The following is a 25,542-nucleotide window of genomic DNA, read 5'->3' on the forward strand; positions in this document are numbered from 1 at the left end:
CCAGGCGCCCCAACCACCTCATTTTTTTTTTTTTTAATAAAAAAGCAGAACTTAAAAATTACGAAACATCTTTTTTTTTTTTTTTTTTCCTTACATCAGTACTGGGAGCATATTAAAAAAGTGCACTGCCCATGAAGCACCTGGGTGGCTCAGTCGGTTAAGCGCTCGGCTCTTGGTTTCTGCTCAGGTGGTGATCTCAAGGTCATGGGATCAAGCCCCACGTGGGGCTCCATGCTCAGAGGGGAGTCTGCTTAAGATTCTCTCCCTCACTGTTCCTCTGCCCCTCCCTCTCACTCTCTCTTTCTCTGAAATAAATAAATCTTTTTAAAAAAAGAATATGCTACCCAGAAATTGTACCTTGAGTGACATATTCTAGAAAAATTCTTCCACCTGTTCACATGCATGCCAGAAAAAATGTATTTACAGCACGAATGTTTGCCCCGAAGTTGAAATAACTTAAATTTCCTTCAGTTGCAGATGGGTAGACAAATTATGACACTTCTGCCCCATGTAATGGTATGTAGTATTCAAAGAGAATGAGGCATTTCTGTAGTACTGATGGGGAGAGCTTTAAGGTATATTGATTTTTGAGGGGAAAGAAAGAGCTATAATATGAGCAGAATGATCCCATTTATGTTTTTTAAAACTGCATTTATGCATAGTGGGGGGTTGAGTGGGAAGGTGGAAGCAGAAGGGGGGGTGAAGAGAGAAACAGAAGGAAAATATCAAAGGAAAGCAGTGGTGAGATTTGGGGAGTTGTGCCGGGGGAGGAAAGGGCGGTGTAAAAAGGACTTTCTTTTCAGTGTTATTTCTTGAATTGTTTACAGGGAAATATTTTCATCGATTTTCATAAATGAAATAAAAGCATATATGTGTGGGCGGTGTGCACAAAAAATAAAAAGAGAATGTGCCAGTTACATTAAAGATTTTATTTATTTGAGAGAGAGAGAGGGAGCAGAGGGAGGAGGAGGGAAAGGGAAGGAGAGAGATTCTCCAGCAAAGTCTGAGCGCAGAGCTCAACTTGGGGCTCGATCTCACGACCCTAAGATTATGACCTGAGCCGAAATCCATTGTGCTTAGCCAATGGAGCCCCCCGGGTTCCCCGAGAATGTGCCAGTTATTTTTAACAAATTCATCCAATCGAGGCATTCACTAGGGAAAGCAGTCTGCCCAAGATGTCAGTTCTAAGTTCATCGATGTCGGAGAACCATGGGATTCCTTGGCTTGGAACACACCTTTGTGGAAGGGAGATGCTGGGGACCTGGTTGCGGGTAACTATGGCATAGCTTGCAGTGCTGGCTCAGAAGGGCTCCCAGAAACACTTGGACGGGAGCCACTCCATCGTTAGCGTTGGTCTCTGGGCTTTAATGGAAGTCCCTGCCAGGGATCCGTTCTTCACCAGACTCTGCCTTTCTAAAGCATTTGCTATAATGGAACAGACTTCAGAACAAGAGGTTGGAACGTAAAGCTGTGGGAAATAACCCTAGTTTTTTCCTTTGTGACAAACCCCTGCCGAGGATAGGTGTGTTTTAAGATGTTGGTCTTGCTAATATTTAAGCATGGTGAGGCCAACAGATCAGGAGATGCTGCCATTAAAAAGATGGTTTGGGGATGCCTCGGTGACTCGGTGGGTTAAGTGTCTGATTTTTGGTTTCAGCTAAAGTTATGATCTCAGGGTCTTGGGATCGAGCCCCATGTCGAGCTCCCCACTCAGCACAGAGTCCGCTCATCCCTCTCCCTCCCAGTCTGTTTCTGTCTCCACTCATGCTCTGTCTCTCCTTTCTCTCTCTCAAATAAATAAATAAAATCTTTGAAAAAATTTTTTAAAAAAATGGTTTGTTACACTCACAGAGTCCAAGAGAAAGGGTCATGCCATGCCACGGAGGGCCATGTGGGGAAGCATCGGGGTTGGTCAGGAGGCAGAGAGTGGGAGGGAAATGTGGAAAATCTGGGCAAGAGCCTGTAGCGTGTTTCCCACGGGGCGGAATGGACAGTGGAAGCAAGATGGCTTGGCTGGTTCGAATCATCTTAGCAGGCTCTGGGGCATGGGACTATTTCCAGTTGTCTGGCCCCCGGGCCTGGGCTGATGAGGGCAGGTGGATAGTGGCCTGTAGAGTAGGAGCCCCATGAAGGAGGTGGTTGGGGGTAAGGGCTCTGGGTCAGGTCGTTTGATCGTGAAAGGTAGGTTCACGGGCTAGCCGGGTGCTGCCTGCGGTATTTGGCTAACCCTGGGAGAGGCAGCCTCACTGGGATTAGCAAGACCCCCAAGAGTCACCTGAAACTAACATAACATTGTATGTAGACTATATTTAAATTTTAAAAAGGAAAAATACAGAAAGTAAAAAGATTAATAAACAGTGATAGAGATGCAAGAATAATTATGCATCTCAAGGTTTTCTGTGTGGCTTTTATATTCAGGCTGAGTCTGAAGGCAAGCTTTGGAGGTCTTCCTTGGACATCCCAACCTTTGATTATGGTTTCAGGCCGGGGGGGGCGGCATTTGGGGGCTATTTTTGGTATAGTTGGGAAATCTCCTATTCATTTGGGGGCTATTTTTGGTATAGTTGAGAAATCTCCTATTCATTTCAGGCAAGAGGGGTATGGGAAACTTCCTTTTGTACATTTGGATCCACTCAACTAATTCTTTGTCAGTCTGTAAAAGCAAATCAGTAATGTTTGCCCCCTTTCCTCTTCAGGCAGTCTCTTACACTGGGCATAGAATTTTAGATCAGATGTCCCTGTAGTAGACTTTTGCACATTTGCTGGCTTTTGCGATTTTGTTTTTGATGTTTCCCTTGCTATAGGACCACCTCGAACTCTTATTACAGTGTTCTGCATTTACTGCAGCCTGGAAAATGAGTTCTTTTCTAAAGATCCACTGTCTGAGCTGTACTTTCATTTTGGAGGGGAATTAGGTTCTGTGCTTTTCCTGTTTTGGTTCTGTTTAGAGATTTAGAAAAAAATTTTTTGGAATTTGCCTTTATATGTTAAATTCCTAACCCTTTGATTTTAACATTGTCCTCTTGTTTACAGTGGCCTAACATTTATTTAATTGTCTGTTTAGAGGTACTGTTTTTGTTTTTAACCGATGTTTTTTCCATTATGGGAATTTTTCTCTCATGGTCACTTTTTTTCATGTCCTAACAACTTATGGAGGTATCGCTTACATACCATACAAGTAACTCATTGAAGGCATATAACTTGATGATTCCGGTAAATTTAAAGAGTTTTATAGCCATCACTGCTGTCCAGTTTTATAACCAAAATGTTTACTGCAGAACATTCCCCTGTGTGGTCTCTCAGATTTCTTACTGCCTTGTGCTTTAATAACTCAGTAACGTTTGAGTGATCCCTGTGTTTTATATTTTCTTGTTTTAAAAGAAGCCCTAACTTTTTCTTTCATATAAAATATTCCTTTTTTTTTTAAGAGAATGAGTGAGAGCAGGGGGAGGGGCAGAGGGAGGGGGAGAGAGAGAATCTTAAGCAGGCTCCACGCCCAGCTCAGAGCCTGAGGCAAGGCTTGATCTCACGACCCTGAGATCATGACCTGAACAGAAATCAGCAGTCAGATGCTCAACTGACTGAGCCACCCAGGTGCCCCTAAAAATATTACTTTTTACCACACATCTAACAAGACTTTTTCAGTTTTCTTTTTTTTAAAGAGGTGGTTGACTTTGTGCTGTTAACTTCCATTTCCTGCGTCCCAAAGGCAAGCATTGCCCAGTGAATCAGCTCACGGTCATGCCGTGGATCTCCGTTTCTCTGACCTATTCCTGCTAACCTTTGGGCAGGTGGAGTACCTGTTACACCTTCTGTCTTTCCCTGATGTGTTGCTTCTCTTCCTCTGACTTTAACTTTTTGTTCTTTCTTCTCTGTTTTTCTTTTTTTCATCTTACCCAAAGCCAAACTTGTTGGAGAGGGCAGATCGGACCTCGTCTTGGTCAGGTGGACAGGAAACCATTATGTTTTCTTTCCCCTACATCAAGCCCTCCCCTGCCCAGTGTTTGGTAGTTCAATAGTACACCAGATCAGAGGATCTCAGTTGTCCTTCTGTTCCAAACAGCCCACTTAACTTAACTTCCCAGAGCAGTGGTGAGCTTGTCTTTGTCCGAGGTTAAACTTTGCTCTAACTTTGAAAGGGCTGCTGAAAATAAGACTGGAAAGCAGACATCACATATATCTTGTTAAAAGAGTAAGTAAAGAGTGTCCCAGAAGAAAGACTCGCCTAAGAATAGTGTAATTATGCCATTGTACCATGACCTACAGACCCAAGTAAACTACTAATGAGATCACCTTCCATTTTTAGAGCCTTGTACGTTAGATTATATTTAGAGCCTGTGCATATCATAACAGTCCTCACAACAATGTGGAATGGGAAAAAAAACCCACCAGGCATTAATATCTCTTTCTCCTCTGCCACTTACTGCTGTTTGACACCAAGCAAGTCAGTTTTGCAGGGTCTCAGGTACCTCTGAGAAATGGGAATGATACTACTTCACAGAATGTGGGGAGGATTGAATTAAATAACATGCTATGCCGCCCTTCTCAAAATGATTGTGTATCCCCCGTCAACACAGGGCTCTGTGCTAGGAAATGGACAAAGCCAAAGGATAAAGGAGCCATCTCTTCCCAGAATGTCAATTCAACTTGGAAATTGGTTGGGGATGGGTACCGTCTTGTTTGAAGAAGAGCAGATCTATTATGGGAACTCCACCTCAGTTCTTTTGTTGAAATAGATTTCATTTAAGAGAGAGAGAGAGCATGAGCAGGGGCGGAGGGGAGGAAGGGCAGAGAGAGAGAAAGCAGACTTCCCACTGAGCGGGAAGCCTGATGGCGGACTCGATCCCAGGACCCCAGGATCATCACCTGAGCCAAAGGCAGACGCTTAACTGACTGAGCCACCCAGGCGCCTTGCCACCTTAATTCTTAAGGAAAAACTCAGTACAGTAAAGAAATGGCATGCTTGGGTCAGCCAGCTCAGGACTGTCCTTGGAGCCTCTGGTATTACAGCTTTGCCATTAGGAGTGTTGCTGTGGAAAAGTTCGGGAAACACTGATACCTGTAATAGTTTACCACAGTCCATGCCGGTATAGCACAGTCTTAGTTAATCCTTGTTTTAGAAAGTATGCAGCTACATTCCCCAGCATATACTTGACATCTCCTCTTAAGCACAGCTAACGCTGGGTTCCGCATCTTCCCTACAAACCTGATTCTCATCCCGCGTCCCCCACTGAGTTCTCAACACCACTGTCCATTCAGCTGTGCAAGACAGGAACCAAGCAGTTGCCCTTGACCTCTCCCTTTCCTTCACATTCTTCACTTGACCCCATGGCCACCTCGCCACCTTCATGTGACTTGAATGCATCGTCCGTCCGCATCTCCATCACCAGCACCTGGGTCCAAGAGACCATCATCTCTTGCCTAGACTGGGAAGCCCCTAGAACCGGCCCTCCTCCAATGCATCCTCCACGGTGAAGTGGAAATGGTTTATTCCCATTGTCCTTAGAACAGTGTGGTCCATGAGGCCCTGCCGGGCCCAGCCCCCATCCCTCTGGCCACATCTTGAGTCCTTCTCCATCTGGTGCTGGTGGCTATAGTGACACTGGGGGCTCTCTCTCACCAAGGACACCATGACTCCTCCATCCGGAGTCACTGCCCTGTTTGCTACGTCTGGAGTGTCTCCCTCAGCCCCTACCTGACTGTCCTTGAGATAATACATATTCATCTCTCAAACTCTGCTTGTGGATCCCTTCCTCAGAAAAGCCTTTTCTCATGACCCTCTAGGGGAGATTACTGATCACACGTCTGGTAGAACATGTCCCTTTCTTTCTTTCTTTCTTTTTTAAGATTTTATTTATTTATTTGACAGACAGAGATCACAAGTAGGCAGAGAGGCAGGCAGAGAGAGAAAGAGAGAAGCAGGCCCCCTGCTGAGCAGAGAGCCCGATGTGGGGCTCGATGCCAGGACCCTGGGATCATGACCTGACAGCAGAGGCTTAACCCACTGAGCCACCCAGGTGCCCCTGAACATGTCCCTTTCTTTTAGTAGGACTTACCTGGATTTGTAATCACACATTAGCTAACACTGTTTGACGGCTGTCTGAACCACATATCAGTCTGTCAGCTCTGCGAGAGTAGGGGCTGTCAGAGTGCCTTTTGCCATGGGCAGGGGGTCTGTCCTTGTTGGAAAAGCGTGGGGAGCCCGCGGGGGTCCGCATGGCTGAGTGGCTGGTCCGGGAGCGCCCACGTTCTGCTGAACCTTGCCATCTCCGGCTGCCAAGCCCGGGGCTTTGCCCAACTTGCTATGGATTCTTCCTCTGGTGCTGGGCCTTAGGTCCTCCCACTTCTGTGGCTTTTGACAAGCCCCTGAGAAACCTCATTTTGATTAAGGGAAATCCATCCAATCTGTGGTTCAATACAGGATTGGCAAAGCACCTCTTCTGTGTGCTTTCTGGGTGGCTTGATGCCACCCACAAGATCTGTTAGCAAAGTCCTTGCTTAAAAATCCCTGCTTCCCTTTGCCTGTCCAGTCTCTTCCTACTGTGCCACCAAACCCATCTTTGCTTAAATGTGTTAGAGGATTTGTGTCCCCCTTGGTGCCTACAGTTGCTGGTCCCGCCGCTTCCAAGAATGAAGAGGTAAACAGGATGAAGGGTGGCGGGCAGCAAAGCAAACTTACTGAGCAGGCATCTCAAGTTCCTGGAGAGGGAGGGGGCCAGAGCAGGCTGCCCTCGGAGTTTCCAAGTTTAGCGGGTTTTGTGAGCTCTGTCATGGAACTGTCTTCAGCAGTCGGTGTGCTGAGTCGTGCCAACAAGGGCTTTGGTCACATATCTGTGTATCTATTAGGTTACTGCTCTGTGCTGATGCTCTTTCTTTGCTGACATCTGGGGGCTTAGGTCTTAGCTGCCCCTTGCCTGTGATATTGACAAATGCTTTGTGGTTCATTGCCTTCTTGGAGGACGTTTTGCAGCCGTCATTTCTGCAAAGGCAGCAGAGCAGAAAGTCGCAGAGTTCCTGTCCAAGCTGCACATCGGGACATTAGTGCTGTTTGATCTTAGCTGTCCTGACTCCATATTTTCTTGTTGGGGGTCAGGATCCTGACCCTGAGTCCCTAACCGCCCACTCCTCTGAAAGCAGACAGAATTTTGTAACAGACTGCAAGCAGTTCTCTCTCCCTTCTCTGGGTGTTCCTCTTCTGCACAGAGGACAGCCTTCTGCCCTCCTGCCCCCCCCATGTCATGTCATTTGGTACATTTGGTATGAATCCTAAAACTCCTACAGCCCCCCCCCCCCACCAAACAAGCACCATTCCAGTGATTCCCGCACCCACCTTCACGGTTCGACCTCCGTATAACCCTTCTGACCGCACTTCTGTGGGTGTATGTATATGTATCCGTTTTACTATTAATGTGTTCTCAGGAAGCTCTGTGGGAGAGCAGCCTAACCTCAGATTTATTTGGCTGCCTCACACCACTGAATTCATTATAAGTTAAGAGAGAGAATATTTTTTAAAATAGTAAGTCCCCAAAATATATAAAATGTGATTTTCAACCTTGATATGACTGAGAAGAACCCAGAGTTTTTCACGACAATATAGATGTCCAGGTCCCAGCCTGGACTTAACTAAATCAAGAGAAGCTGGGGCTGAGGCATCAGTGTTTTCTCAGACCGGCAAAGTGACTTGACCAAGGTCACTCAGCTGGTCCCTGTTTCCTCGCTTGCTCTCTAGTGCTCACTTGTATTTTTCGGACTAAATTCTCCTGAGGGGTGTGTGTGTGTGTGTGTGTGTATGTGTAATCTGTGTTTGAATTTGTCTGCATAAAAGTTTCTTTATTTTATAAATGGCTCCCCCCTCCCCAGAATAGCCATGCATGCAAAGAATGTGGAGATTTTCAAGCTGACAAAAGCAACCAAAATAATCTGTCCCCTCCTGTTCACGTGGAAACAAAAGTCAGCCGTTGGAGTGGCTCGCTCACACTCACTTCCGTGGGCTCTGCTGACTTCCTCCACCTTACCTCGAGCCACAGGCCTGCCCTTGGTGCTGCCACTCACTTTTCCACTCCTGGGCTCTGTTTTCACTCAGGTCACCCTCTGTCATGCCCCCTGGGCTGAGAGAAGCCCCCCTCTCCCCTTCTCCAGCACCACCTGCCTGAGCATTTGGCTCAGAGGCACAGCTGGGTCCCCGTGGAGGTGCATTTCATAACTGGGGAGCTCACCCCTCACTTGTCTGCTCGGCTTTGGACCCCAAGAGAGGAAAGCAGTGGACGCCTGTCCCACGGGGGTTCCCGACTCCCTGCCCCTACCCCTCATCTCTCAATCCAGAGAGCTTTGTGGGAGACATTTGCATACCATTTTTTTAAATAGTTGGGAAGCAACATAATCCTCCGTGAGACCCGATCTATGCGAACGACATAATTAAATGCCACTTACAAGGGAATGGCACACTCAGGATGCTTTGCGGAGATTGGAGTTAGCACTTGCTCCGTTGAATCCCGGCTGCTCTTGTCGGTAGTTCTGTTACACTGACAAGTTGTTGAATTTTTTGGGGCTGTGGTTTACTCCACCATCAGGCGGGGTGAGATGAAATGAGACAGAAGCGTCTGCCTTATAGGTAGTTTGAAGATCATTTTGAAGATTAAAAGAAATAATCTGATGAAAATGGGTATGGTATTTCATTAACATTAATAACATGTAATTTACCGAAGACTTTTCTGTGTGTTACTTTGTAATACATGTTAACATGTGATTCCTTTGCAAAGCTCTTGGTTGCCGACTCACACCTGCTTCTCTGTGTTTTGCTTGTAGCCCTGGAAAGGAAAATATCAATGAGGCAAAGCAGAGAGGAGCTGATAAAACGAGGGGTCCTGAAGGAAATCTATGATAAAGGTAAGGGGGACCGGCCCCTCCGCGGGGCCCGGAAAGCTGTGTGTGGAGTGTGTGTGCATGTTTCTTGGAATTGGATTCTGTTTTCTGCATCACCATCTCAGGATTTGAACCTTTAAAACTCCAGACAGTTTTGGAGAGAGGAGAATTTTGCAGACTACCCAGAGCTGTGGGTGTCCTTTTAGAAGAGAGAAATCAAGCTCCTTTCTTCCCAGTCTTGGAATCAGACCACAGGGGGCGGTGTGGAGTTGGGGGGCTGCAGGAACAGTGTGCGGGTCCTGGTCAGGAGCCTGTTCGTGTTCAAGTACACACAGCTGGGGCCAAGTTAATGGCCCAGTCTCTTTCTGGCACTGGGGGTTCCCAAGACAAAGGTTAAAAATCTACAGGCATCTGGGATGCCTGGGTGGCTCAGTTGATTAAGCAGCTGCCTTCGGCTCAGGTCATGATCCCAGGGTCTTGGGATCAAGTCCCACATCGGGCTCCTTGCTCGGCAGGGAGCCTGCTTCTCCCTCTGCCTCTGCCTGCCTCTTTGTCTGCCTGTGCTTGCTCGCTTTCTCTCCCTCTGTCTCTGACAAATAAATAAATAAAATCTTTAAAAAAAAAAAAAAACTACAGGCATCTGGAATTTCCTTAACAGATTTTTTTTTTCTGGCCTTCTGTCTCCCCCCAATAAAAGAAATCAACATGGAGGAAGTTATAAAATAGAACTGTGCACATAAGATATTTCAAATGGTAGCATTGACTGGGAAGCTGCAGATGGTTTGTGAAAGTGTCCACAGTGAATGGATGCTCTGTTTGAATGCTCTGTCTTTTGCTTATTGAACTACTCTTTAAGTACAAACATACGCAGAGGTTTCAATAGTATATTAAGTATTCTTCATTTTTGTTTTTTAAGAGTTTCGATGTTTTATTTTTTTATTTTTAAAAATTATTTATTTATTTGGGAGAGAGAGAGAGCATGAGAAGAGAGAGGTCAGTGGGAGAAGCAGACTCCCCGCCGAGCAGGGAGCCGGATGTGGGACTCAATCCCACGACTCGAGGATCATGACCTGAACTGAAGGCAGTCACTTAACCAACGGAGCCACTCAGGTGCCCAAGGGTTTTGCTGTTTTGAATTAGGCTTTCTCTCCTTCCTCCTCTCCCCAGTTACCCTCTCCCCCATCTCTCCTCCCCTCCCTCTGGCCCTCCCCCTCTCCCCCTTCCCTCCCCCCTGCACTCTTCTCTCCTTCGCTTTCTTCTCTCCCCCTCCTCTTTGCCCCACTTCCTTTCCCCCTCCCCCTCTCCTCCCCCTCCTCTTCCCTCTCCTTCCCCCCCTTCCCCACTCCTCCTCACTCCCCTCCTCTCCCCCCTTCTCTCTTTCCCTTCCAGTGTGCAGGTTAAGGCCCTCTATGAAATGATACCCTGTCCTCGTCCATCTTGATGCAGTTGCCACCAGTAACTGTCAGTTTCAAGTCTTACCGTTCTGTGAAGCGGGTGTTATTTGCTGGCCCAGGTGATTAAAGCACATATTCTACTGTAAAGATTCATCGTGCCAGTTCAGGCAACCCTGTAATTCTGCGTTGACCATGTTTCTGGGAATCTTCTGCAGGCCTGACTTGTAGTCTAATAGAAAAAGGCAGGCTGGGGTGTCTGGGTGGCTCAGTGGGTTAAAGCCTCTGCCTTCGGCTCAGGTCATGATCCCAGCGTCCTGGGATAGAGCCCTGCATCAGGCTCTCTGCTCAGCGGGGAGACTTCTTCCCTTCCTTTCTCTCTGCCTGTCTCTCTGCCTACTTGTGTTCTCTGTCTGTCAAATAAATAAATAAAATCTTAAAAAAAAAGAAAGAAAGAAAGAAAAGAGAAAGGCAGGCCGTGTTTCTTATTTGGGTATCTCCCACCCCCCACCCCCCAGGTTCCGCCGCTATCAGTGACTTGGTCCTTAAGTCTGGGGCACGTGTCACTGTATCCATTCCTGTCACGGGCCCTCCCGGTGGCACTCCTCAAGGACTTTTTCTTAGCTCTGATGGCCACCCCAAGGAGGAAGAGGCCCTGCCCTGCCCTACGTGGCAGGGATGCTGGAGGGATGGCGTGAAGTTGTGCTATTTGAGACCTACCGTCTAGAACTAGCAGGGCCCCCTGAGGCCAAGAAATCCCTTCAGTGAACCCCTTCCTCCTTCCACCTGGGTAAGGCCTTTCCAGATTAGCATTCTTTGGTTGATTAAACTCCTCCGGGAAGAGGCGTCCACAACATCGTCACGTTTCTCCCATGTCTTGCTTTCTATCCAAGCCCCAGACCTCCCCTGCATGGACCTGAAGTCTTCCTGCCTCCTCCTTAGCACGGCAGAGATGGTCGGTGTCCCACTGCGGATATCAGACTGCGTAGTAAGCATCTACTTGCTTAAATAACACTCCCATCACATTTAAAGCCTGCTCTGATCCAGTGAAACGATCCCTTCCCCCTCCCTCCTGTCTTCTTGCAACCTTTCTAGCTCTTTCTTACTCTAAACCTTATGGAACATTCTAGAGAACACATTTGACCATAGCATTTATTATTCCCATTCCAGCTCATAACTGGGTTGAGGTCAGGATTGTCCAAGTAACTCCTGACTTACCCCGAGAAGTCATAGGTTATTAGAGCAAAAGCCTCATTTTCTAGAGACAGAAATTGGGAGGAGGGGGCTGCAAGCAATTCCCAGCTGCTTTATTTTGTGCGCTCAGTAACTGGCTGGGGACGAAGGGACAAGTTGAGCGCCCACTTGTCACCACTGCTCCCTGACTTCCTTGTCTCTCCGCTGTCACTCTCTGTGCTTTTCTGCTCCGTCATCGGCCGCCTTTCCTTGCTCGTAACTCTCCTCCAGAACACAGCCCTCGGAGGCTCCTGCCAGGTCTCCCCAGCCTCACGTAATACTTCAGATAGAGAAGGCTTGCAAAAATGTTTGTTGTTTGGATGATGGGAAGAGGAGAAGAGGCGAGGGACGAAAATCAGAAATCCTTTACGCAGGGCACTCACAAAACTTTATATTGGCTACGGGCTTCTCTGATAGAAAGCATACATTTGAGGGGCGCCTGGGTGGCTCTGTCAGTTAAGCGTCCAACTCTTGGTTTCAGCCCAGGTCACAGTCTTGGGGTCAAGATGATCAACAGGGAGTCTGCTTGAGATTCTCTTTCTCCCTCCTCCCCCCTGGCTCATGCATTCTCACTCACTCTCCCTCTCTCTCTAAAATAAATTTTTAAAAAGCACTCATTTGTACCACTTTAGATATTAATCATGTTACCTTATATCAGCTGTGAGGAACATGGACCCTGGCATCCGATTACTTGGGTTCAATACCAGTTCCACTACAACTAGCTGTGCAACTTCGGTCAAGTTGCTTACCTTCTCTGTGCTTTCTGTTTCTTTCTTTTCTTTTACTTTATCATAAAGTGTGTTTAATGTCATAATGAGGTTTACACGGGATAACATTTGGACGGGAGTTTGCTGGGGCTGAGTAACAGAACAGAAATGTCCTTCCTGGTCTGGAGGCCGGGAGTCTGAGATCATGATGTCAGCAGGATTGATTTCTGGAGAAGTCTCTCTGCTTGGCTTGCAGATGGCTGCCTTCTCACTGTGTCCACTCATGGCCTTTCCTCCAGGCACACACATGCCTGATGTCCCTTCCTCTTCCTAGAAGGACATCGGCCCTATTGGATTGGGGTGCCACCCTTACGAGCTCATTGAACCTTAATTATCTCCTTCAAGACCCTTCCTCCAAATACAGTCACAATGGGGGGGGTGTGGGATTCAACAGAGGAATTTGGGAGGTGGGGAGGATACAGCGAAGTCCTTAACGACACGTCACAGAGAATAGTGGCTGTCACCCCATAAATTCTCAAGACGTGACAACACACCCTTAGTAGTAGTCATCCTCCCCCTTTACAGGTGTCAAGACCCTTTTCATGCCTCACCCTCACTCAGTGGGCCCAAGAGTTCAGGAGGAACATCACTGCCTACTTTTATCTGAGGTGCGAGGATCTGCGACCCTGTCTTAGCCATGGCCCCCATGGCCTGACATGAACAACCCCACCCCGCCACCCCGGTTCAGTTTCCCCCCTGTACCCTCACTTAGGTTTTCCTGTCCTCCTCCTCCTCCCCTTTCTAGGACATCACCCCTCTCACTGTAGCTGGGATTCTGGTGGGTAAAACACATAAAGCACCTGGCAAAGGGACTTCTTCATTGTTTTCCAAGTTGCGTGTTTCCAAGAGACGTTTCAGAGATCGGGAACAATCGTGCCCTGTTGCCTGGCTGGTAATTCCTCATTCTGTGCCTTCCCCAGCCTTAGCATACATGACTGTAATTGCATCAGCCTGCCAGCGTGCTGGAAAGCCACTTACCCATAAGAGGTAGCTTTCCTCCTCCAACTTCTTTACAAGATCGATTTTGCATCATAATACCCCACTTGTTCATAGAAAGTATAAAGGTAAACTGTAGGGAGGCGAGCTTTATCAATATTTGGGCTGGGTGAACTCAGAATTGATGAGATTTTTATTACTCTGACAGTTCTCCTCAAAATTCTTTGTATTTTTCTTAGCAGTTGACAAAGCCCAAACTGGGACATACATTCAAATCAAGCAAAATGAGAGATTGGGTGGAAGAGAAAAGTGAGAAAAGTGTCTCAAATGTTTATAGGAACAAGGTTGGGAAACCTTCATTTAATGAATGCATTAGAAGTAGGGAGCACAAGGCACTGACTAGCTTTTGGGTTTTTTTTTTTTTTTTTTTTTATTTCCATGTAGAATCACATAATCTTAGAGTCCAGAAGAGCCTTTAGATAAAAGTTTTAAAATCCAAGAAAACAGTTTATTCTCTGGGTATATGGAGACCATGGGAGAATGCAGGACATGTTGAAGACTCCATAAAAAGAAAACTTTTCATTGTTAGTCATGATGTAGTAGGGACACGAAATCATAAATTATTTTAATCCCATTTTCTAAAGTTGCCAGAATGTGGGTACAGCATGTTTAGGAAGAACACAACATTCAGAGGGACTTTCATCATTCTAAATTGTAAAAATGTAAAAACCAACTAGTGGTGGAAAATAATCTGTAATTTGATAGGCAGTTTATTTTTTTAACTATTTATTTCCCAATCTTGTGGTCTGTGTGCTTGAATCAGAACGTAAGGGTTCTCTTAGACTCACATTCATTTCTTCATTCAACAAATTGGTACTCAGTGCCCTCTCTCTGCCTGGTGGAACCCTAGGTGTTGAGCTACAACGATAACCAAAAGAGCAAAACCTTCACCTTCTCAGAGTTTCTATTCTACTAAAGGAAATAGGAAATAGGAAATAATTAAGCCTGTGACATGTTGTCAAGGAGCATGAAGAAAAACAAAGCAGTGGGGTAAAAAAAGACAGTCATAAGTGGAGCCATGATTTTAGAGAAATGCAATCCTGGAGAACTTCTGGAGGAGGTGATACTTACACAGAAATTAAGTGATCCGTGGCTGAAATGGGGGCATGGGTCCTTTCACTGACTTCCAAAAGAACTTTAACTCAGTGTGTACCTTTTAAATTCAAGCCTCTGTACTGCATTTGTCTCTCTCTCTCTCAGTTCTCTGCAAATCAGAGCACATCACCCTCCACCCCTGCTCAGAGCCTGCAATGGCTCCCCATCTCACTAGGAGTTACTCCAAGTTCCTGTGACAGCATGTGAAGCCCTCTGTGATTTTCACTCCAGCCCTTAAGTTTGCTTTGACCTCCCTGGCCATACCTCCTCATAACGTCCTCTTTTTTTTTTTTTTTTTTTTTTTAAGAATTTTACTTATTTATTGGACAGTGAGAGAGAAAGAAAGAGTGTACAAGCATGGGGAGCAGCAGAAGGAGAGGGAGAAGTAGGCTCCCCGCTAAGCAGGAAGCCTCATGTGGGGCTCGATCCCAGGACCCTGGGATCATGACCTGAGCTGAAGGCAGACACTTAACTGACTGAGCCACCCAGATGCCCCTCGTAACTTCCTCTCGGTGACACATCTCCAGCTCTGCTTTCCAGCCCTTGAGATTTGCCTTGGCCACTCCCTCTCCTGGAATCCTCTTCCCCCAGATGTCCATCCACACAACTCACTCTCTTTTCTAGTCTTTGCTCCGAGGTCACCTTCTCGATGAGCCTTACCCTGAAATGGCCAGACTTGACATTGCTGCTTCCTTCCGAGTCCTCCGTCCCCTCCCCCAGCTGTTTTCTTTCTTTTTTTAGTTTCTGTCTCTTCTCACCTTCAAACAGGCTCTATAAATGCCCTATTTATTGTGTTACCCTGTCTCTCACCTGTCTCCCTCCCCCGCTGAAACTGACGCTCCATCACACAGAGTGGGATCTTGGCCTGGTTTGTTCAGGGATGCAGCCCAAGAGCTAACTTGGAGAAATATGGCCCAGGTCCAACAGTGCCTGGGACAGTCGATGTTCGGCAAACGTTTACTGAGAGAAGCACATGTGCAAACCAGAGGCTCGCTGTTTATGCACCTGTGTTGGTGAACTTCCTTGTTCTCTGCCCCCCGCCCCTTGTTTATTCAGCCGTCATGGGCCATGGAACTTCATTGCCAGTTATTTAAGTAGGCGATATCATTATTATGTGTATGTTTAATTAGATGGATGCTAAATACTCTCCTTTCAAAGAGCGGTTTTGAAGTGTTAAGGAGAAAAGTACCCTGAAAACAGTGCATGGTTTGGCCATTAGTAAAATAGCCATGTTTCTCCAAGTTAGCAAGAAACTCAAGAGGTCAGCTGGTGAAGCTATTGTCATTTTTCCACCATAGAGATTAAGGAGCGGAAGCCCCATGAGATTATTGCCTTGTCGATGGATACGCAGCCACCAGCGAGCGTGGATGCTTAAAACCCCTGCTAAGCCTGTGTGTCCTCCATTTGGGATTTATGGGAACACAGGAAACCTTTGTAACATGTTGCCAGTGTGGCTATCGGCATTGTAGCAAATCCATTCCACAAATAAACATAATGCTAGATTTGAAGAATATCAGGGTTAACGGTGGCGATCGTGCTGGATTTTCCTAGAAGACCTCAGTTCTCCCGCAAGGTCACCTGGTCCATAGAGGATGGGTGTGTGTAATTCACATGGATGTCGATATCAGGGATCAGGAGGGCAGGAGGGGGAAGGGAGACCGTCTCTCTGCCGTGGGATGACACGATATCGCCCCTGCCTGGGACTCCCCGTTCCACACCCTGAAGGGGAGCTGGAACATTCAAGAATTATAGCTGGGGCCTGGCAGCTCTCGCAGGATTCTCCTGAGCAGTCCCACTGAGACCCCGGGAAGGAGAGAGTCCACAGAAGAGGGAAGAAGAGCTGGGAGTGGGTCAGCGAGGAACAGCCTGGGCGCTGGTGAGCAACCTCCCTTTCCGCCGCGTGCTGGGAGTTAGAGACCGCATTTCATGGCAAACAGTAAAGTGCACTGAGGTGTGCTTTTTGCCTTAATTGAGTGAGAGCAACATTTTGAAAGGTGTTCTTTTTAATTAGAAGCACGAACAGAAGCTCCCTGAAATGGACAATTCTCTTATAGAGGAGGCTGCAGTTTCCTTTCTCTGGCATTCAAGAGAAGAAAAAGAAGTGGGGGGGAGGCTTTATATTTAAATTAAAAGGTCATTCTATTTTAAAAATTAAAATAAAAATTCCCCAGGGTATCAAAGGAGACGAACGTAGTAGGCGCAGACCTTCTTAAGTCCCGTTGTTTATCTGGTACCCCCAGTGTGTAGAGTCAAGTCGGAGTTTGTGGGAAATGCTTTTCATAGTCTTTACCGGGCACGATTGCTTTGTCATATGTTTTCTGCTGTTTCTGATGCATTACCTAGAAATGGCCTCTTCCGAAAGCTGTGGGATAGAGTAGCTGCGTGGAAATAGAGAGTGTATCTTGAGCATCACCGACTTCTAGCCACTTCATGAAGCATCTCAGAGCCTAGCACAAGGGATTGCCCTAGTGGGGTAGTTGGAAAGCGCTTTAAACAATAAAGAGAATAAACGAAGTTGTGATCAAAAGTCTCTTAAGCAGAGCACCTGAGTGGCTCCGTGGGTTAAGCGTCTGCCTTCGGCTCATGTCATGATCTCAGGGTCCTGGGATCAAGTCCCACATCAGGTTCCTTGCTCAGTGGGGACCCTGCTTCCCCCCTCTCTCTCTGCCTGCCTCTCTGCTTACTTGTGATCTCTCTCTATATCAAATACATAAAAAATCTTTAAAAAAAAAAGTCTTTTAAGCTACATGGTTGTTGTTTTTTTAAGATTTTATTTATTCATTTGACAGAGAGAGACCACAAGTAGGCAGAGGCAGACAGAGAGGGAAGCAGACTCCCCGCCGAGCAGAGAGCCCAATGCGGGACTCAATCCCAGGACCCCCCCAAGACCACAACCCGAAGGCAGCAGGCCAACCCACCGAGCCACCAAGGCGCCCCTACATGGTTCCTTAAAAAAAAAAAAAAATCACCGTTGCAAGCCAAACAATGACTGAAATTATTGTTATAGTCATGAGTGAGCATCCCCAGTCAATTTACTCCTCTCTTGCGTATTTTTTGGACACCTGTTCTTTTGCAGGCATCATCCTGGGTTCTGGGAATACTAAGCAGGGACAAGCCAGGCCTCCCTGGCTGATGGAACCCACAGTCCTGGGAATTAGGGTTCAGGCACTCCGCAGTTATGACGGGGAAAGTATGGGATGTCAAGGGCACATGGAAGCAGCGCCCACCCAGGCCCGAGGACTTAGGGAAGGCATCCTGCAAGGAGTGATGTCTCAGAAAATCTGATGTGTGATGGGAATTAGAGAAGCTAGACAGGTTGGGGGAATGTCGTAAGGGGAAGGACTAGCCCACGTGGAGGAACCGAGTTTGGGAAAAGGAAGAGAGAGAGAGTGTGTGTGTGTGTGTGTGTTCAGTGTGTCTGTAAGGTGAGGGGGTACTGGGGCAGATCATAGAGGCAGGAAAACTATTCTCATTGTTTATTCTTTATTGTGAGAGCAGTGATGGGCTGTGGAAGGGTTTTCTGAACGATCAGATTTGCAGCCTCATTGCTCTGCCTACAGAGAATAACATGGAAGGAGAGTCCAGGACATGAGTCTGGGGGTTAGGATAGTAGACCATTGATGGGATTCAGTGACATTATGGGGGGTAGTAGGATTGGAGGGGGGGCTGGAGAGAGGACAGACTGGAGAATTAGAGGAGATGGAATCAAGAGAGCCCTGGGACTGCTAACATTTGGGGAAGAAGAGGGGAGAGTACAGACATGGCAGATACTCAGGATTCTGGCTTAGGTGACCGGGTGGACAGATAGCGAGGCCGTTCACTGAGCCGATGACCCAAAACAGGGGAGCCAATGGCACAAAACATTGCCATGGTTTGACCACACTGAGTCTGAGATACCCAGTTGTCTACACAGACCACTAAGTATACAGATCTGGAGCTCAGGAGAGAGAACTGGGTTGGAAATGCAGATCTGGAAGATCTTAATGACCATTTGTGTAAATGGTCATTAAGTCAAAACAAGCTGATGGTAGTTCTCAGAGAGGGTATAGAATGGGAACCTAAATGGTCCTGATAGAAAACCCCATTGAACCCCAACACTGAATGTTCTGGGAGTGAAGCTAAAATGGTCTGGGAAGAAGAAAAAGCCCTCAGAGACTGAGAAGTGGTCAGAAAAATAGAAAGTAAACTGGAAATGTGTATCAGAATGGAAGCCAAGACCAGGAGCAGTGGTTTGGGGGAAAAGAGTGTCAAATACACATTGTGTGAGGTACGGACCAAGAAGTGTCCTTTGGATTTTTTGTTTGATGCTTCATTGTAGGCTTTTAAATACCTGTGAAGTCAATGTGTGGTCAGCAGGATATAAGTTAAAAGGCTCAGGTTTCAGGTCACAAACACTTAACTCAAGGAGGGGGAAGCAATAAGCAAATTTAGACCAGTTATCTCTTGTGTTCTCTCCTCTATAGTATTCCAAATGCCTCGAGCAATGGTTGGAGTTTCTCAGTGCTTATTTAATATTTATCTCCTGAGTCGCTGAGTGAATGAATGACTCTCACATAGTAAAGGCTACTCCAGGGTTGGTTAGTTCTTTGGTTCACGAACATGGCTAAGGGATGCCATTGTCAGGCTCCAGCCCTTCATAGTAACAAGACGGCTGCAGGGATCCCGGCATCACATGCACACACCATATCCAGAGGAAAAAGAGAGGGCCATCTCTTGTTGGTATCTCTTTCCAAAAGCAAGCAAACCTTCTCCCCAAAGCTTCTCCACAATCACTCCCATTTTTCATTGACCAGAATTTTAGGAGATAACCACAAGATGTCTTGTTGCCCTAATTTTGATGGAGGTTTCCATAAGCCAAAGTTTTACAGGCAGTCAACTCCCATGGGCTGCTGCCTCGTAGGAGTTATCCTTGGAAGACCCATCTCATCATACCACCCTTTCCAGCTGCCAGTCCAGGCAGGGAAGGCTACCATGGGCGTGGGGGCATCATGGCCGCAGCCTAGCATGCTTGCTCACTTGACAGTCCTTGGTCTGCACTGACGTTTGCAATGCCAAGGCCAGCCAAACCTTGGAAGGCTAGTAGCTCGCCTTCTTTAAGTAAGGAAAGCTCATCATGCTTAGAAAACCCCTCCTGACTTGCTGAGGACTTGGCTAGATTTAGATAGGTAACCGGGGCTTTTGACTTGAGCCCCCATGTAAATATTTTGTAAAACAACAGCATTCTGCTAGGAGCTCCACACCCAGGATTCTGGTCCCATCCCTCTCATCTTCCGTGTATACAAGGCACAGGGCAGCTTTCCATCTCCCGGGACTCTGCTTTCAGAATGAAAGCAACCCCAGGACCTTGACTGCCCATACCAGCAAAGCCTAGCTTTCCTTCCTTCCTCTCTCGCTGTGCCCAGTCCTTATCCTGCTTGATTGAAGGCATCTGTTAACCAACCATCAGGGTCCTCCTAGTGTCTCAGGGAATACCCACAGGGTGGCTTGTTCTTCAGCTCCATTCTGCCCTTGCTTGGCCTCTTATGGGTGGTTGGGAGGATCCAAGGACGGGGTCCAGGTTGACCTTTTAAGCCCTTGCCTGCTCAATAAATGTTGGCGGTGCTCTCCACCAGACTTCTGTCCTGTACTGCTGTTCTGCTCTTAGATGCCTGCCTTCCCTTGCCTGCCTCCCCTTCCCTGTTCCCTTTCCCCTGAGCCTGGGCTGTCCCTGGTGCCCCCCGGGAGAGCGGAGATTCCAGTGTGAGACCTCAGGACTCCGCAGGTGTGCCCACCCCGTCTTCTGCTGCTGTCCTCTGCCTGTGCCCTGGAGCACGTCTTCGCTCCCCAGGTCTCTCTTAATTTCTCGGAAGGAAATATTATCCACTAAATATCCCGCTTACCATGATGTCACCCAAGTTAGCCACACCCTCTCAGCCTCCCAATTCCAGAAACGTGTCCCTGCTTTCACATTTATCAGGGCCACGATGGTGATTTTCAAGTCCATTGTGAGCAGTGCCATCCGGTAGAATTTTCGGCCGTGACAGAAATGTTCTGTCATCATCTGTGTTCGCCACCCCAGCAGCCTGTAGCTAGCCTCACGTGCTTGTTGAGCACCTCAAGTGTGGCTAGTGTGACTGAGGGGGGTCTGCATTTTAAATTTTATTTAGTTTTAACTAGTAAATCACCATCTGAGCCTATTGGAGAACCCAGCTAGAGAAACAGAGTTGCTTACCTCTGTCCCTGTCCCTGCCCTCTACCCCCCTACTCTAGCCATGAAGTATTTTATTTTTTTTTTAATCTTGGATACCAGTTTCAGCTGGGCGACCCTAATAACTGTGCAAGGGCCCTAGCACAATGATGCAGGGTGATTCCGTCAGAGTCACATGATCACGTATTCGCACAGGGAGAAGCTGTGACATCCCATTCATTTCCTATTCGGTCCCTGCCCCAGTTGCATTTTTTATATTAAAATGCGCAGGAATAGCAAGATGGCAAATCCTCTTCGAGCGACAAACCTTGGAGCGGAGTCATCATTGGAAATCATGGTCAGACCTTCATACTTAGGATAGATGATGTAAGAACCATTGGCCTTCAGTGTGACCATGGGGGGACAGGCAGAGCTGTCCCCAGGACGGATGAAAGAAATAGCTCTGGGAAGTAGACACCACTGTTGGATGCACTGGGGCGTTTGCGGGCCCTGCAAGCAGCCAAGAGTCCACCTGAGCGATGATTTGTTGACCCTCGGGTCCAGTAGAGGCAGGAAATGCTGATAAATCCAGCAGAAAACAGCTGCAGGGAAGTGTAGCCGAAACAGGCTCCCCAAGGTCAACGGCATTTTTGTGACAGGAAGTCATTGCACCTCTTGTATTTAACAGCTTTGGCAAAGGCTTCTTAGTAATGTCAAAATGGGATGTGAAATCCGGAACAGTAGCAATGCTAAAAAAGGTGAGGTGATTCTCCAAACACAGAAACATGGGCCGCTCCATTCCATGTAAGAAATCATCCAAGTATTGTAGTATCGGCTAAATTCTGATACTGAACTACAACTTGTCCAGATTTTTAAGGTATTAGGTTCAAAAGGACTCTGAGCTACACAGATGCTTGTATCAGACAGAAAGGAACCCCAGGGATCTTACACAGTTGTTCCTCTATGTCTGCTGGTCAGAAAAATCCTAAGACTTAGAGCTGCAAATCAAGTGGGAGATCTCTAACTTATAGATTCCCAAAATTGTCTGTGTCTGCCTCAAATCCTGATGGTACAGAGACACACAGACACACCCACAATGACTTTTTCGCAGTGGAAAACAAAGCCCACTAGAAAAACAGAAAGAGAGAGATTGTTGGAGTTTTTTGTTTTGCTTTTGCAAAGAAGATGTTCACTTCAGGTCTTTTTATTTATTTATTTATTTATTTTTAAAGATTTCATTTACTTATTTGACAGAGATTACACTAGACAGAGAGTCAGGCAGAGAGAGAGAGAGAGAGAGAGAGGGAAGCAGGCTCCCTGCTGAGCAGAGAGCCCGATGCGGGGCTCGATCCCAGAACCCAGAGATCATGACCTGAGCTGAAGGCAGAGGCTTTAACCCACTGAGCCACCCAGGCGCCCCACTTCAGGTCTTTTTAAAACACTCGGGAATCAAATGCATTCGTTCGCCAACCAGGCAATATTTGAGAGGAATTGTATTGCCTTCTGTGTGTTTAAAATTCTACAAAATGTTATCTGTAGCACCTTTTCGTTTAATTACATCCATTGCCTGAACTCGGGCAAATGGAAGAAAATTTCTCCCTCAAAAGCTGACCCATGCCAGAGAGCCATTTCCAACTTCTCAGGTTTAAAGCTTTTAACCTTTTCAGTGACGCCCTTAGATAAATTCTTTCTTAGTTCACCGTTGCTCGGCTGATCATTTGACTATGAGAGCAGCTAGTGGCATTGATTAGTGATTGAAAAGGTTATCGGGATTAATGGACGCTTTGCCAAACGGTATATTGCGGCTCAAGTGACAGCTTTGTAGGTTTCAAAACAATGATTCCGTCACTTGCAGGAGTGGATTTTTTTTCCTGCTCTAGTGGAAAAAGTCTATCAGTGGCAAGAAAAAAAAGTCAACGAAGCCTTCGCTTCGTGCCTTACTAATCTTAGGACGACCACTACCAGAGGAATACTTTCTTGGGAAATTACCTTCCGCTGTAACTCATCAGCCCCCCAGTGGAGGCGCCCTTCTTTGGTCAAAGAGCCTGTGTGGGGAGCTAAACTGAGAACGTAGAACGGGCTGAATAGTAAGTAGCTCTTGTCTCAAGGGAAACAGGAGTGAGCCAGTGTTGGCAGCAGGCTCGTTCTCACAATGAGAACGGTTTGCTTTAACGCAGGTGGCTTCGCTTTTTGTTTTGCTTTAATTGTAGCCGTTGGGGATCACCGATGAGTCTAAGATTGACAAGTGAAGCCCTGCTATATACTCTTTGTTCTTTACGGTGGAAGCCTCAGTGTAGCCAAGATTTCATGACGTCATTCACTCTTCTCTGCTGCAAGGACTTAACAGGGATGTAATTTGGGTTTTAACTCTATCGTCTACAGGTCTTACTTATAAAGGATTTCTATACGGCCCTTTCGCCATCCTTGAGGAAGCAGAATCTCAAAATAAGTCATTTTAGATGAGATTACATGCTCTCAGCACTTCTGAGCTCATTACCTGCCAATTGTATGACTTTACACAAGTTATTGAAACCATGTGGTGTTCGCTTTCCTTTTTACAGGGAGGGGAATTTTTGTACCAACTCCACAGAATTCTTTTATGTATATATTAAATGAACAAGAACCTGGCTCAGATAAATTCCCATCATGTTGTTTAAGGGGTTACTATTATATAGAAAATGTCCAGCATTGTGCCTGGCACTCCAAAATGCTTAAAAATATTTCTCTGACCGTCCCTTTCACTGTCCCAATTTTTATTCTCCTTGTCTTTCTACTGAATATAGAGGCTTTGTAGGTAGAGCACAGGCTTCTAGTACTATGCTAAAACTTTACTTAACAATTTTTTTCTTAATAAAAATATCTCACTTTAGGGGCGCCTGGGTGACTCGGTGGGTTAAAGCCTCTGCCTTCGGCTCAGGTCGTGATCTCAGAGTCCTGGGATCGAGTCCTGCATCAGGCTCTCTGCTCAGCGGGGAGCCTGCTTCCTCCTTTTTCTCTCTATGCCTCTCTGCCTACTTGTGATCTCTGTCTGTCAAATAAATAAATAAAATCTTTAAAAAATATATAGCACTTTATTGGCAAACAGTAAACCTGAAACCCATCAATGTATTTTTCCCGGTTCTCACCATAGGCTCAAATAGAGCAAGTCAGACAAGAAAAAGCCTAAATGAAACATGATTTGCTGTTTCAGCTTCTCTGTTATTTCATTCTTGTTTGCAAGGTTGTTTTTGTTGTTTGTTTGTTTGTTTCTGGGGGGGAGGGTACTTATCGTAATTTCTTCCCGCTGTCCTGCTCATAGTACTTCGATCTTTCAGAAGTTAGGTATTATCCAACACAGCCCTTTTTTGTTTTCAAGGGATAAAAACTGAAGTCCCAAAAAGTTCAGTGATTTGTTGCAAACCAATGATGGCAAAAACAAGAACACCGCTCTCCCTACGCTGAGTCTGGGCTCTTTCCACCATACCTGCTATTTCTTTCTTCCCACCCAGCCCTCCCGAGAATGAGTTGGGGGGCTCACCAGTGCTCTCCTGTCTGAGGACACCCACAGAGCATGGTTTAAACACCATCCTGTCTGTCACCTTCTGTTTCTTTTTTACCTGAGATCGAAAAGGCATTCTCTTCTCCTGAGACTCCAAACTCCTAAGGATTGGAAGGGTCCAATATTAGCGCTCTTGGTAAAGGCTAGTCTGGAGGAAGTCACTGACAACAACTTTCTATTCGTGCCCTCCCCCCAAGCCCGGACCTCACATTAGCTCCCCAAGAAGAAGGTCTGAGTCCTGGATCAACACTGGTCCAAGGTGAGGAGCAAAAATGCAGAGTACACCCCCAGTGGATAGATTTGCTCTGCCCTGTGGAGCAACAGGGACCTAGTGATGCAGTCGGTCACTACAGAGAAGGGTAGAAAGCCAGGCCAAAAAATAAAAAATAAAAAAATTGAGGACTTAGGGAAAATCAGTGCCTCTCCAAGTAATCAGAGAGGTGAGGAAGAGGTTTTCCTCCAAAAAAGAACTATTATTCATTTAATATAATATATATATATTTTTCCATTTAATATAACAGCAGCACGCAAATGTTTATGTTGTTGTCTTGTTTGTTTTACAAATGGAAGCATCTTCCTAGAAATAAAGTTAATGATTATTAAACTCACTTACATCTCGCCAAATTTACTTCGGGACTTTGCCAGCCTGCGTGCGCATTCCATTTTGATGTGATCCTGATCCACATGTACACATGGCTCTCCGTTCTGCCCTTGTACTTGACATCATTTCAGACACATTTTTTTTTTCCAGACACATTTTTTTAATGTCCGGGCACTGCCCACATGGTCACTTTGTTTGCATTTCTTTCATTCCCAGCAAGGCTCTGCATTTGCCAAGGGGCACCCAGGACACTTGACTTTCATTTGTTTGTACATATGCTCTTCGTACTCGGAATAGTCCGTCTTAGCTACGTTTGCTCCTGTCTCCCCACGATGCTGCTCTTTTTCTTACATTTGGCATATAGCATTTTATTTTGCAAATTAAAAACCAAAAAGTTTCATGAGTAAGCCAAAACTCACCATCTGGCTTCCCTCTGATGCAATCTGAATAAATAAATAATGTGTGCGCACACTTTACTGTTTCTTTTGGTTCACGTGAAATGTTGCCATAATGGTGCATGTATAGGTGTGAAGCAATACTTTATACTTGTCGTCAACTATTATTTATTTAGCTGAAGATGTCTTATCTAACTAGAAATGCATTTTAATTTTTTTTAAGATTTTATTTTTTTATTTGACAGAGACACAGCGAGAGAGGTAACACAAGCGGGGGTGGGTGGGAGAGGGAGAAGCAGGCTCCTGCTGAGCAGGGAGTCCAATGTGGGGCTCGAACCCAGGACCCTGGGATAATGGCCTGAGCCAACGCAGATGCTTAACGACAGAGCCACCCAGGCACCCCTAGAAATCCATTTTTAAACATAGGTGTTAATATAATCCACATGCATACCCTTGAAAAATCAGATTGGGGGGCAAGCTTAAGTTTATATTAAAGTA

At 46.3% G+C, this 25,542-nt stretch overlaps 1 protein-coding gene across 9 annotated transcripts in view; it reads left to right on the plus strand.

Annotated features, from left to right (window-relative positions):
• Nucleotides 1-25,542, plus strand: part of PHACTR1 (phosphatase and actin regulator 1) — a 551,546-nt gene that overhangs the window by 433,296 nt on the left and 92,708 nt on the right. For all 9 annotated transcript variants that reach the window (XM_044259016.1, XM_044259034.1, XM_044259025.1 and 6 more), the window contains one exon: nt 8,806-8,886. In XM_044259016.1, the coding sequence (XP_044114951.1) occupies nt 8,806-8,886 (81 nt within the window). The remainder of the gene's footprint in view (nt 1-8,805; nt 8,887-25,542) is intronic.

Source organism: Neovison vison, chromosome 1, assembly GCF_020171115.1.
Source record: "Neovison vison isolate M4711 chromosome 1, ASM_NN_V1, whole genome shotgun sequence".
In the NCBI taxonomy this organism is placed as follows: Eukaryota; Metazoa; Chordata; class Mammalia; order Carnivora; family Mustelidae; genus Neogale; species Neogale vison.